This window comes from Rhinolophus hipposideros, assembly GCF_964194185.1.
Source record: "Rhinolophus hipposideros genome assembly, chromosome: 3".
NCBI classification, from domain to species: Eukaryota; Metazoa; Chordata; class Mammalia; order Chiroptera; family Rhinolophidae; genus Rhinolophus; species Rhinolophus hipposideros.
In genome coordinates, this window is record NC_138049.1 from 73,999,121 (window position 1) to 74,014,319 (window position 15,199).

Sequence of the window (15,199 nt, forward strand, 5' to 3'; positions counted from 1 at the left end):
TCAGACAAGGTTCTGGGCTGCTAAATGCACAGGGCATTTATTATGGCAGGGGAGGCAATGTACAGCCCCTGGGCCAAATCTGGCCACTCCTTGTTTGTACAGTTCAGGAACTAAAAATGGTTTTGCATTTTTAAATAGCTGGAAAAAATAAAAAGAACAATATTGTGTGACACACGGAGGTTATATGAACTCCAAATTCAGGGTCCATAAATAAAGTCCTGATGGTACACAAGCACTCTCGTTTGTGGTACACTGTCTATGGCTGCTTTCGTGCCACAAAGGCAAAGCCCAACTAGCTGCCACAAAGACCGTAAGGCCAGCAAAATCTACAATGTTTACCATCTGCCCTTTTCCACTCTTATAATATGGTTCTCTTCTTAGGGAGACTTCCTCCTTCCTCAAGGAATAAGGTTGGAGGCCCACTCGACTCAGAATCAAACAGCCATCAACAGAGACAGCTGGCCTCATGCCACAGGCTTCTGCTCAGGAGGGAGGCATAGATGCTAATATCTTACACCAAGAACTGCTAGGTGCAACAAGCTGACATTCCCAAGTATTTACTATGTGCCAGACACTATGATAAACATTTTAAGGCAGTACACCTGAAAAAGGAAAAAAGAAATGAGTGAAGTTAATTTTAATAACATTTTATTTAACCCAACATATCCAAAATATTACCATTGAACATGTAATTGATATAAAAAAATGATTGCGTTGTGTTGCCTCTTTTGGTACTAAGTATTCAAAATCCAGGGTGTGTTTTATACTCACAGCCCATTTCAATTTGTACGAGCCACATTTCAAGTGCTCAAAAACCACATGTGGCTAATGGCTACCGCACTGGACAACGCAGTTCTAAAGCACTGTCTCATTTATATCTCACAACAATGTTCTGTGGTAGGTACTGTCTTGGCGTAGAATTAACTCCTGGTCATTCGCAGAATAAAAGAATTTACAAGACTCTAAAAGAGTAAGAAAAAAATTGTTAAAAGTCAAAGAGAGAGACAGTTCTGGCAAAGGGAAGTTTTGCCAGGACAGAGCCCGATAGGGACAGCTGCTCCAAAGAGAAGGAATGCTGGGATTTTTTATTTTTCCATGCAGTATGTAGGATGCTTGTCAGCTTGCAGGAAGACTGCCATTACAATTGTCTTCTCGTGGGAACTGTCCTGTTCCCATCTATGATGGATGTCAGTTTGTAGGGGGTTGCTGTTGCAATTGGGAACTATTCTGTTCCCATCTATGATGAGTGTTAGTTTGCAGGGGGTTGCCGTTGCAATTGGAAACTGTTCTGTTCCTACCTATGATGGATGTAAGGTGCTTGTCAGCTTGCAGGTGCAGTGCTAGCCAGGGGATTCAGAGCCAAGAGGTTAATGTTTAAACTTGTTCCTGTTAGCCCACAAGTTCGCTCCTGTTAACTCTGCCTGTCCCATCCTACCAGCTCACAAACCCGCTCCTGCTAACTCTTTACTTGTCTTATCAGGTACTATTATTATTACTTTTACAGAAATAAAGAAACTGAGACAAACTGAGATGAAATGACATGCCCCGAGGTCATATAGACAGTAAAAGTAGTGCTAAGGGTTCAATTCCAACATGTCTCCAGAGCCCCCAATCTGATCCACTGTGTCTCCCAAACTGTGTAAGACAGACCCAGCTATTCCTTCCAAAATATTAGTCCAAACAAAGTCTCATAATTCCTTCCTGTAGCTTAGTATACCCTCATGTTAGTATTTGGACACACCCACTCTTCCATCTTTTCTATCTTATCCATATTGTTATTACCTTAAGCCCCTATGTAGCCCTGTAAGCAATCATCCTTCTTCAACCTAATAGGCTCATTTGCAGACTTCATACCACATTCCCCATTCCCGTGCCCATGACAAACACAGCTAATATATCTACTCCCTATTCTAGTAAACCCAGACTTGATCTTGAAACCAAACTGCCATCAACTAAAGTTGGCACATGAAATGAAACCTACGTCGCTTCCCTACAAGGAGCATAGTGTCAAGAACTTTGTGTGGTTACCAAATATTTATGCCACCCAATATTGTGCCATATATAATTTGGTGCCTAATAAATGTTCAAGATTCTCAAAATAGTAAATGCCTCGTCCTAACTATATTCCTGAGGAGATTTAACACATATGTCAATGAAATTTAAATTTATAATACTAAATCATTTCTGCCAGCTATATTTTCATAAATGTAAATTCCTAACATTGTTCTTCCAAAAGGAAGCTACTAGGTGCTCTTAAAAGAAAGTCCTCTCCATTCATTTCCAAGCTCTTTACCACTCTGCTTTTCAGATTTTGCTTCATGAATCATTTCTTCAGAACTAAGGACCCACAGACCTCCTTACTACCTCCCTATTTGACTCACTCCATTAAATCTTTGACCGATTTCACCCTCTCCTTTGCAAGTAAAGAAAGTCAAGACATGGAATTTGCCTAGGGCAGTAAAAAGTAAAAGAGAAAAAGCAAGACCAGGACCCACCAATAATTACTTCCTTCTCAAGCTTTGTCACTGCACCTCTTGTCTGATGGTCATCTTAGCTCAGACCAAGAGATGATGAGTTACAATTCTACTTCTTACTCATAATGACAGCCATGGCAATAATAATATACCTCTACCCCATCCCCTCAAGCTTCAAGTGAGGCATACTACTGAAGGGAAGCATAATTTGCCACCCAAAATATGCCATTTGGGATATTGATTATTTTAAGCTGGTTATTTTTAAGAAACAAGACTCAGATAGAAACTTTAACCTTCCCATAAATGCCTAAAAAATTTAGATAGAGGACCTGCTCCAGAAAGGAAGCTATCATCATGGATAACTATATTTTAATATGAACTAGTGTGTGATAGACAAGGAGGAACTGAGCAAGGCCCATCTGATCAAAATTCTCTCTGCCCCATTGTTAAGATGGCCCAGCAAACATTTGTTTACCAAACATTTGCTTTTCCATCTCCACGTGAATTTCCTTCCTGCCCGTTGACAACCCTCTACCACACTTCTTAGCTCAAGATGATGTGTAAGCCTTACCCGCCCAATCTGTCCTCAGTCTGATATTCTTATGGAACCCTCATATGAACGTATGTAATAAATTTGGTTATTTTCTCCTGTTAATCTGTCTCATGTCAATTGGACTATTTGTCCAGCCAGAAGAACTTAGAAAGACAGGAAAGAAAATTATTTTTCCTCCTCCACGCTACCACCACAAACAGCCCCTTTCTCTTCTCTCTTCTCCTGTGTTCCCTTCCCATACAAGTATCAGCCTTTGCACTCCAAAATCCTACAATCCAACAGTGACCCAGGTTAGGGTACCACCAGGGAATATCTCCAATTTGTGCTTCTCTTTTAAAGTTTATTCCCACTTCCAATAAAGAGATGACCAATCTGTACAATTTAGAGGCAGGTAGATTAACTATGGCAAAGTTTTCCTAAAAGCCATATGATTATATTTTTCACCACCCATTTATTACTTAAAACTTGGCTTTTGCTCCCAACACTCAAAACCATTCACTTAAGGATCACCAATGCCTTTTTTTTGGGGGGGGGTCCTCATCTTCTCTTATCTTCTCTGACCTCCTGGCACTATTTAAGGTTGTCTGGCTTAAAAATGTGTGTTAGACTTTGGTCTCCAGTACATAAAACCTTTTCTATGTCCAAGTACTAAAGTCACTCTTAAAACTTGAATTAGCCATATTGTACAGGCCCGGTATGAACTTTTTTCCTGGCACCTTTGAACTCTTTCTTCCTTTGGTTTCTGAGATATCTCACCATCTTCAAACTATCCCTGTCTCTGGCTGCTCACTGTCTATCCATTTCATTGATTTATTGTCCTCTTCCCAAACATTTGTCATTAGTCTTGTTCTCTCTATAAGCACTGTCTCTCTTTTGTCTCTCATGCACTCCCAACAAGACTTCAAATATTGTCCGCCTCTATGAAAACAATGCCTTAAACTCTCTCCCTAGCTATAATTTCAAAGTTATCTGTGGATATCTCCACCTGGATGTCTCCCAAAATTTACATCTAAAGCAGAGTAGAGTGTAACATCTTTTCAAAAAACACACACACAAACCTTTATTTTCTTCTCGACTGCCACTCCCAGCCATCGGCTCTTTCCTCCGGCACACCCTTCCCTTTTCTAATATGTGAAGTAACTGTTCCCACTAAATGCCAAATATGTCAGCAGAGGTGGAACATTTATGAATGGACATTTGTGTAGCTCTGGATGTAAAAGGTGACAGTACCAGGAACAGGGTCACACACAAGAAGCACTATTTACAAACCACATTGAATTTTTAATACAAACAAGAAATAAAAACTCTCCAGTCTTCTGCACTTCTAATATTACATGTTATCTTTCTGATACCTCTGAACCTCCTTTAATGCCATTCTTCTTCTTATTCTTCCACCCCCTCATTCATTCATGTTTCACATATACTAGCAAACAATCAATAAATAATAAATCAATGGGAAGAATGTCATTGAGGAAACAACTAGTTTCAGCATTGCAAATTCGTTAACAACGTAAAGGATCAAACAGTAACTCAGCCCAAATTCTTAGGATCTGATGTGTTTCCACCACAACCCCTAAGTGAGTCACAGTGACTCACTCCATGTTAGAAAAGAAGCTGCAGATGTTTAACTTGGAGTTTAAAGAATCAGTATGTTCATTTTCAACTTCACTCAATCACCGATTCATAATCAAACCCCAACACATGAAAATTAACCCCAATGCTTAGGGTTAGGGGCTGCTTGAAAGGCAAACACAGAAGTCTGGGAGGAGCCTTCTCTCAGCTGCCATGAATCATCATAGACCTGAAAAGGCACGCCTCTCACTCTTAGGCTTTCCGGTACTAGCTCAAGAACAATTCCTGAGATACAGAAGGGCAGTTGTTCTCATTTTAAGGTGTCTAAGAATCACTTGTGGTGATTGCTTAAAATAAAGTTTAGATTCCCAGACTTTACCTATGTCTAGAGGCGGTGGCCATGAATCTGCATTTTTAATAATTATGACTCACACTTTGAGAAACACAGCTACAGAATTTAGTTTTAGAAACATCTATGAAGCTCCTAGCGTTCCCCCACTGCATGGAGAACCATTAGTTCATAAAGAGAAACTCCACCTTGAGCTGAAATGAGAAACTTGCACAAAAATGCAGATAAGCATTTTTAAGCTCCTTAGTTAGTTTTATTTTCTTCCATATTAAAAAAAAAAATCAACAATGGCAAATATATTCTCCATCTCATACACAGTTTTTCATGTTAGGAAAGTTTCCTATAGTACAATGGAAATAGCACAGAACTCAAACTTGGGGACCTGCAATCTGTTTCCAGCTTCCCCACCAACAAGCAGTTTCACCTTAAGGAAGTCACCAAACACGGCTCAGACTCCTCAGCCATAATTAGGTGATTGAATTTGCTTATCTCTGAGACCCTGCTCAGCTCTATGAAGCTCAAAATAAATTATGATAAAAGCTCAAAATTAGGAGGATTGCTCAAAACTCTATGAAGCTCAAAATAAATTAGGAGGAAAGCTAGCACTGCATCTTGTGATTCTTTAGATCCAGATTAGATTTCATTAGATCCAAGATTAAACTACCACCAGCAAACATGACAATGATTTTAGATGAAGATGACTGATACAACATTGTATTCATATCCCAAAGTCAAGCAAACAAAAAATATTTCATACTTTTCCAGGCAGTAGACAACCTTCAAATTCAGAACCAAATCTTGGCTATTGCGTAAAGTGCTGCAATAAACATAAAAGTGCATACTGATTTTTGAATTGGAGTTTTGATTTTTGAATTGGATTTCTCCGGGTAAATGCCTAGGAGTGGAAAAATGATGAACGCCTAAATATTACCTTGTCTTGTACACCTGAAACTAATAAATTAAAAAAAAAATCAGAACCAAAAGAAGTAACAGACCCAACTTCAAATTCAGGCTTTGCCATTTAGTGTGTTAACTCAGGAAAATTAATTGTTCTCTTAGCTCCAGTTTCCTCATCTCTAAAATGAGGATATTAGTGCCTTCTTTATAACGTCATTGAAGTTAAATATTGTGCAGGAAGTCCCTGGCACTATGGGGAAACTCAATATTTAACACATTAAGTCCCTTCCCTTCCTTCCTACTGATGTGCCTTTTATAGAGTTCCCCGTTCAAGATCATCCCAATAGGTGATTAATAATTGCCTCTGACATGATTGTTGCAATCCTCTTCCAATAACAACAGCTACCATTTTCTTGAATAATTCCTATGTATTAAGTGCTTTAAACATGTTACCTCATTTAATCCTCCCAATAACTATGTCATTGTATAGGGCAGGAGCCACCATTCTTCAGATGATAAAACTGCCTGGTGAGATCATGACTGCCCACAGCCACACAACCACTAATGGAGGGGCATTCAGGTAGCCTGGCTTCGGAGCCCAGGTATATCAGGATCACACTATAGTCCTTTAACCTCAGGCACCACCTACCTATCAATACATGTCAGACACAATAGCGAAGACACGTGAATGAAGAGTTCACTCCCTTGAAAAATAATTCTCAAGTAACTACAAGTTCCAACTGTGTTCTATTGGCAAAGCTGCCTGTGAAAACCTGCCCTAGGAGATCTGCCCAAACACTATACTCATTAATCTACTCTCATAAAAACCATGGGACTGATTTTGATCTGTGTGCCATGAAACACATGTTCAGGAGCTTTGTTTCTACCACAAAAACATCCAGACTGAATTGGATTTTTTTTAAGTTTTTCAGCTAATACCTCAAATTAAAGAAATATCAATTTCCCACCCTTACTGGATCAAGATGAAAAATAGCATAGCCCATAGTCAATGTGAGAAAGACAGAAAGACAACATAGAACAAAGAAGAATTTTTAATTCTTAGAAATAGAAGGTAAACACCCCATTAACTCTCCAAGATTTTAGGACAAAAAGAAAAGGCAAGCTATTAAAGAATATAGACACATTAATAAAGTACATCTCACCCCAATACCTTAATGGAAGATGGAGGTCGGCTTGGCACCATAAATACCCAGTGCTCCAGACCAGCAGGCACTCACCAGGAGATACCCTCTTCTTATATTTAATGGAATATAAGATTATGAACCTAATTCTATTCACTATAGAGATGATGATGGTGATAATGACAATGATGGTGATTGTGGTGGTGGTGGTGGTGGCGATAATGACAAGTACCCTGAAATGTCTGAATCTCACCACTAAAGAGGCACTAATACATCGTTAGAGAACTCCACCAAGTTTAGTAGAAACATTTTTTCTAAAGGGCTATTGTTAAAAACAAAACCATAATTGATCCCCAATAAATGTAGAATTAATTTATTTAAAAACGAATAAACTAACTATAATCAATGCTGCTAGCTTCAAGGATAAAGACGCAAACAAAATTTTCCCCATGTCTGTCAAACAAACAAATGAACTCTTCCTTCAGGCAAGCCCTACTTTTCTGCCTTTATTAAAGTATATTCTACAATTCAAATCCTTTAGCTATTACTATTTCCGACACAAATTAAGCTAGAAATTCGTTCGGTTTATAGTGAAATGCTGCCCTGCCCCGGAATTTCTAAGAAGACCAGGACTGCTAGAAACAGCCACTCAGAGACAGTAATTTAGTGGTTACCAGAGGGTAAGGGGGTGGGGGGTGGGTGATGAGGGTAAGGGGGTCAAATATATGGTGATGGAAGGAGAACTGACTCTGGGTGGTGAACACACAATGGGATTTATAGACGATGTGATACAGAATTGTACACCTGAAATCTATGTAAGTTTGCTAACAATTGTCACCCCAATAAATTTAATTAAAAAAAAAAAAAGAAACAGTCCCCTTCCTTACCTAACTCCGCTAGAAGATAAATCTTTATTAAAATCAACATTTTCTTGGAGGGCCTCATGAGAAAGTGATAAAATAATCAGACCTAAAATGTAATTATTTTTTTATGTTAATGTGGTTAAGATCAAAAATGAATTCTAGGAAGATCCAGAAGCCTCTGACTTAGAAGTCCTTTTTTATCTACATACAGTTACAACTGGAGAAGCCAGATGAAGCAAAGGATGTAAAGACGAGGAGGGAAAAATGTCTTGATCCGTAAGTCCTCACATTCCAGGAAGCATATGCTCTGAGAAATGACACACAGCCTCTGATAACAGAGTATAATTCTCCTTTGAAAGAGAGAGTGTGCTCCCAGCAATGGTATTTTCAATGAAACTATATGTCAACCAAGTCAAAAACAGCCCATGAAAGAAGTGTATTTCCTCTCTCTCTTTTCCAAAGATCTATTCTGCTCCCAGGATAGTGTTCTGGGACCCAGTCTTGAGCACTTTAGACTTCCCAGAGGTATGTGATGGACTCTCTTCCCAAGAGAAAAATCTAAGAATAAAGTTAAAAATCAAGCCACAATAAAATGCACCCCTAGTGTTGGGACTATTTGCAGGAAAAAAAAAAGGAGACTGATAAGGAAAATTGTGAAAAAGACAATGCAGGGAAAATTCTAGAATAAGAGTATGTCCAAGCAAAACCCAAATATTTATCAAAATCATCCATGTTATTCTGGACCTCTGCATTACAGTAAAACTCCCACACCTAGTGTAGAGCCAAAATAATAATTCTTAATAAACAATAACGAATGTGGAACTACCTTATTGTCTGTTGTGATTCAGTATTTCAATATTTTCTTTAGCCATTATCACAAGACCCAAATTCATTCATTTTCAGAAACAATGGTTCAATAATAAAAGCAGAGGTCCATCTCCATATAAAAAGAAAATGTTTCCTTCATCTTCTTCAGTATTATTACTATTTATAATATTAACAGCTGTTGTTTATTGAGTACTTAATAGGTTCTAGATATTGATTTTAACTTGATAACTGTCCTGGGAATTAAGTTTCATTATCCCCATATTACAGATGAGGAAACTGAGGATTAGAGCTATTAAGTTATCTGCCCAAGATCATACAAACTAGCAGTAAAACTCAATCTCAGATCTTAAGCACTAACCTACATTTCCTCTCCAGGAACACCTCCTTTTTTCCAGATATTACACCTATGAAAGATAAAGTGGCCTGGCCCCTATACACATTACCTCCTCTTGACTTCTATCCCAAACTTATGCACCCAGTCAACCAACTTCCAGTGGAGAAAGAACCATGGATGTAAATCAACTCTGATTTTATCTCATTTCATGATGGTGTTAATTTCTCTATGCTGGTAGAGTATAAACATTTATATAATGAACTGTTGTGGAATCCCATCCATCCTTCATTGCGTGCCTTTAAATGACTTTTTTTAAAGATAACTTTTAACATTATAGGAATTTGTGCCTCAACTTCTGGCCTTTAACTAAACATCTAAACATGCTTCTAGTTAACATTGTTTATACTTGGGTGGGTAGGATTATGGGTGATGTGAGTTTATTTCCTTTATTTCCAGTGTTTATGAGGTTGTAAACACTAAGCATATATTATTCTTTCAACTAGAAAAAAAGTACAATAAATGTTCATTTCAATGGAAAAAATATTTAACTATTTAAGTATTTACCAAAAAAATTACTTTTCCCTTAGTATTGTAAAAGAAAACATTCAATGACCCAATTTAACCTTGGGCCAGGTTGGAACCCAAACTTGAAACAGATATGTGGGTTTTTTTACAAATGGCTTTCACTTTTACATTATTTCTCTTTTTTTCTGTAACTTGAAATATTAAGAAATATTCCACAAAACAACATGTTAAGCGTTGTGCAGCTCTTCTTTTCCTTCTCACAGGCCTATTTAGTAAAATCTCCTGCATCCAATAAATAGTTTTGTGTCAAACTGTTAACTACACTCATTTCCTCTTGTGGGCACACAATGGCCTACATTCCCAGCCTCCTTTGCAGCAGAAGAGGAGCAGAAGTGATATGAACCACTTCTAGGTCTAACCCATAAAAAATTTTCACATGAGAAATTCTGTGCTCTTCCCCTGAAAACTTGGAAGCTATGTGTTGATGATGGTGATGGAACCAAAGAGTGGAAGGAACCTTGGTCTTTGAATCACCACCTGGAAGAGCACCTAAGAACACCATTTTGGAATTTACACGAGTAAGAATTAAAAGTTCTTTTAATTTTTTATGAAGAAGTGCTTTTAATTATTGCATAAGCCATTGCAAATGTGGGGTTTCTCTGTTACCATATGAAACACATGGCTTTATTAACATATGCCAATTATTACAGCAGAAGAGTAAAACTCTATGCTGTTTATCTTACCTCTTTCAAAGACTCCTTCTGCTTCCAGGACAGAGACAGTGAAGTTTGCTGCCATCTTGATCAACTCTGCTTTCACAGTGACCGGTGAGGGGCTATGTTCCAGGAGCTGCACCCCAATAGTCACATTTCCTCCAGGCCTGATGATTCCTGGGGCTGTCACCAGAAATCGGGGCCTAAAGAGTTCCCAACAAGGGAAAAACAAACTTTCTTATCCTCACATCTCTGTTATTTTGTGATCCTCAAATTCTATAAGTAATGAGACAGAATCCCTAAATTGTGCCAATTGCAATTGTTCCAATTAATATTGCCCCATGGCTCCATTTAACAATTGCACTGAAATGCTACTAAAATAACTCCCATAAATCAATTTTAATGCAGTAATTCATACACCACTGGAGTAGGACCTGTGTTATTACTTCCATTTTATCAACTACAAACAGGACAGGATGAGCCTCCATATAAATGGCTCACACTGGGGCAAGCAAAAGTTATTGGCAATGTACAAGCCTCTAAACTTCTCCTTTACAGATGACTTCATCCCAGTGTGATTTTTTTCTTGGCTTCAACACACACACACACACACACACGCACGCACGCACGCACGCACGCACGCTAGGATTTTGCCTGTTTCGTATTCAAATCTTTATGTTTGTGCATTTGCCGAGAAAACATCATCTAACCAATACCCTTGATTGAAATACACCATGAGAAATTAAACTAGTCAGTGATGAAATTTCCAGGTATAGCAGAACATAAAAGTCACTAAAACAGCACTTTTCTCTGCCCAAGCTAGGGGTTAGGGCTCAGCTGCAAAAACCTTTAGGATTGGGGCACTCCCCCATTATTTGGGTGCCTGGGTAGTTATCTTCCTACAATGTCTGCTCCTGAACCTACACTTCAGTCTCCTCGGCCACACTTTTGCCCATACCAAAGTGGAGACACCTTGTTTAGAAAGAATAGTATCGTATGTTCTGAGAGAAGAAGGCACATTATTTGAAAGCAAACAGTTGAGAAAAATGCAGAGGCAACGTGTACTAAAAATAAAATGACTCTCTTTAGAAAGTAGTTATGGCCAGAAAAACGCTTAAACAACTTCATCCGTGGAGAAAATAACTGTCTCATGGAGAACCAAGCTGAAGCGACACATGGTCAAAACTCCAGGCCAGTGCCGGGCTGGGGGCTGCCGCCGAGCGGCCGTTTCCCACCAGCTGCTGCACAGCCGCGGCCGCCCCCCGCAGCCCGGGCCCAGGCGGACAGCGCGGCCCCGCCTGCCTCGCGTGCCCGCCCGCCCAGCGCGCCCAGAGCGCCCCACGCGCCCCGCGCCTCGGCGCCCCTACCCGGGGGCTGCTGCCAGCGCTGCGGTCCACACGCAGACGAGGTGGGCAGCGGTCAGGAGCCGTGGGGTCCGCATCTCAGCGGCGTCTGCCTGGACGACCTTCGGCTCCTGGGGAAATTCGTGGGGTGTGGCTTTCTACCTCCTCCTTGATTTTTTTTTTTCCCCTGACTCTGGAGTTTAGCAGTCTGAAACGGGCGCGCCTAAAAGAGGAGTGAGAGATCTAAATTGAGACGGGACTTGGTGGCTCCACCCCTCCCACCCGCATCACAATGGCGCTTCTTGCTACTCTGACAAACATCGCAAATCCGGGGGGGGGGGGGGGGGTCAGCCCAACCTGGCCCCAGCATCCCTGCTACCGCGGAGAACACAGGGCTCCCACTTCCCCAGCCCACCCGGTTCCTCGGACTCTTTACCCTAGCGCTTTACCAACGATGCCCAGAGCTGAGTAAACAGGCCCATCCTCGTGAGGAGAAATTCATAGCAGCTACGTGAAGTGGAAAATAATTAATCAGTGTCCTCCAGACTGTGAGTCAGAATTTTAGAGAAGTAGCAAATACACACACACACACACACACACACACACACACACACACACACGCCAAACGGGAGTATTTATTGAGTAGTTGTTTTACTTTATATGCATGGGCACTGGAGAACTTTATTACTTTAAAACAAAAAGTCGAAGAATATTGTTTGCCTTGCCAGGAAAATGTAATTTCTCAGCTTAAAAAAGAAGAATTCTTGCGCATGCAAGAGTTAGGTGTTGTTGCTTGGAACTCTGAGAAACAATTGGGGAGATGCTTTATACTTTCGCCTGAATAACCACACTTGCTACAGAAAGTGCTCATTAGAACTGTAAAGCATGGAGCAGTTTGTATAAACACAATTAGGACTGGGGTAGCTCTCCTGTCCTAATGGTCAGTGGCCCTGGTGCCCAGCGTTACTGATCTCCAGCTCATCACAGTCCCAGCTTGTCAGCAGCTCCTTCCCCAGCTCTTTGGCACTGCCACCATCTTCAGATGACTCAGGTTTCACCATGACTACACCATAAAAGCAAGCAACTGCCAGAAACTGTTGAAAAACAGGCACATCCAGTCCCTGACAACTTAAAGTTTCTAATTCATGGAGAAAAGTCTTAGATGATGACTTTTTAACATGCGGCAAATGCAAAAGGAAAAGAGGTCGGTCAACAAAGGGATGTCTCATGACAAAGCTATGTGCTAAACGGGGAAAGTAGCACCTAGACATACTGTGGTTTGGGGAATTCAGGAGCTTTCTTTCCACCTTTTCCTGTTCCACCCTTTTTTACCCTGCTGAAGAAGTTGCAGAGGTCCCTTAGGTCCTTATGTCTCCTACAGGCAGCCTATCTTTAGTGGCTGACTTCCTGTGCAGGCAGGGCTTGGGGATGGTGAAATATATCTAAGTGGATCCTTGGGTACAGATCCTGTCCGACACAGCTGTTACTGCTAGTCTGGTCTCCTCACTTCTGCTGTTCAGAGAGGAGGAATAGGGTCAAGTGTGGGCCAAATATCCAGGTCTAAATCAATGCTTCTACCACTTTAACATGTATGACAATCACATTAAAATGCAAATGCTGATTTAGCAGGTCTGGGATTGGGACTGAGATTCTGCTTGCTCTACTTCAGTTTACAGTGGGCCACAGTGTATCTACAGGTAGAGGCAATTGGAGGCACTCTGATGAGAAAAGGAAGTTGGGAACATGGAGAAAATCCTTTTCAAGCTTCAATTCACAAGATGGATCAATAAATTCAGGTTTGCTCTAGAGGTAGGCAAACATAAGAGGTACTCCAAAGGATTCATTGATAATGTTGCATTCCAAAATGTCTTCTAGAAAGACTTAGAACCACCTCATTGTTTTGTAAAGTTAAATCTGTACAGATTTTAAATCAATGCATCCTCCCTGTTTATGCCTTCCTTCTCATAATACACACTTGTTGAAAAGCTTAACCATACAGAAATTTAGCCATGTATATTTGCACAGAGATGAAGCTATTACATGCCTGGCACAGAGTAGCTACTCAATAAAAATTTGTTAAAAGGATTAATGAAAAATGTTCATCTCAGTGTTGTTGTTTTTTAATTAAGAAAAACAAAATAGTCTGAGAGTAATAATAAGAAATTGGGTTAAATAATTATGGTATACTTACACAACAGGGTGCTGTGAAGTAATTAAAAAGTATATTCTTGAATTGGAGACTAATTAGAGATTAAAATATTCATGATATACTAGAGGGAATCTGCTTCATAAAACAGAATTTAAAGGTGATTGCATTTTTATAAAAATAAAGTATGTTTATGTGTATATATACATTATAGATATGTGCATTGAAGAAAGACTTGAAGGATATTCACCAAAATATTATCAGCATCCTGGTGATTATCTATAACTGCCAAGTTTTTTAATATATATGTATATGTATACATACATATATGTGTATGTGTGTGTGTGTGTGTTTTAAGAAAACAAAATAGTGTGATAAGAGATTGGGTTAAATAATTATGGTATACTTATGCAACAGTATGCTGTGAAGTAATTTAAAAGTATGTATATGTATATTATTTTTCTTTTAAGAAGGAAATAACAAAAATGGTATTGTTTTAATAAGTTAGTCCTTAAGAGAGCATCTTAGACTCTCTGGAATAAAATTCATGAATTTAGATATTGAAGAGATTATGTATATTCCTCCCATGAAAATTGTACAGCCTTTGGCTTAAAAATCCCACTCTGTTCCCATATCCCTTCTGATCTGGCTTTAGGGGTGTGGTTCAGTGAGAAAAGCAGAACCACTATGAAATGGATTCTATGCAATTATGGGAGCTGGTAGAGCAGTCATTGCCTCTGCATCTAGGGATGAGCCTAAGTCACTCTAAGTCAGCCAGGGGAGAAAAGCCAACCACAAACGAGAGCAAAGAAACATGAGAGAGAACTGGAACCCATGTCTCTATTACCACCTCCAGCTTTGAAGTTTTGGGTAACCTTCCAGAAAAGCTGATACCTTTCACCCAAAGCTGCGTGTACACTGGGCCCAGAACTCAGAAAAGCTCAAGGAGGAGATCCTCTGAGAACTGGAGGAGCTACGGGCCCCACTGCCACCGCATGTGGTGGGTACCAAGTCAGCTAGCAGATCAGTGACAATATTGGGCAAGCAGCCCTCCTGCCTCGTACCCTGCACTGACCTTCAGAGAGTGACAGATACAGCCCTGCTTCACTGCTGGCTTCCAAATTCACATAAAATGTCTCTTTCAGACAACACCTATTCAGAACCATATAGGGAGGGGAATTCTGAGAAATTCAGTTCCATCTTAGATAATCTGGCACTGTACAAAGCTACTAACTTGCCCTGTCAACTTGGCATCTGTATAAACCCCTTTAAGTCATACTTTACTTCGAAAAAAAGACAATAGAAAAACAATGCTTTCATTTAACATAATGCAGCTATCCCTCACACAACCAAAAACAACCTAACCCTCTCTCCAAGAGGATACAAAATCCCTTTAACCATCTTTGGATATTGTCCATGCCTCTTCTAGCTGAATCACATTTTCCTATGTTATCCTGTAA

General features: G+C 39.8%; 1 protein-coding gene across 1 annotated transcript in view; it reads right to left on the reverse strand.

Moving 5' to 3' along the window:
* Positions 1 to 11,816, reverse strand: part of CD109 (CD109 molecule) — a 114,213-nt gene extending 102,397 nt beyond the window's left edge. Inside the window, exons 1-2 of the mRNA XM_081044993.1 lie at positions 11,618 to 11,816; positions 10,281 to 10,453 (exon numbers count right to left, since the gene is read on the reverse strand). Coding sequence (XP_080901119.1) covers positions 10,281 to 10,453; positions 11,618 to 11,691 — 247 coding nt within the window. The 5' untranslated portion in view covers positions 11,692 to 11,816. The remainder of the gene's footprint in view (positions 1 to 10,280; positions 10,454 to 11,617) is intronic.
* Positions 11,817 to 15,199: the final 3,383 nt, after the last annotated feature.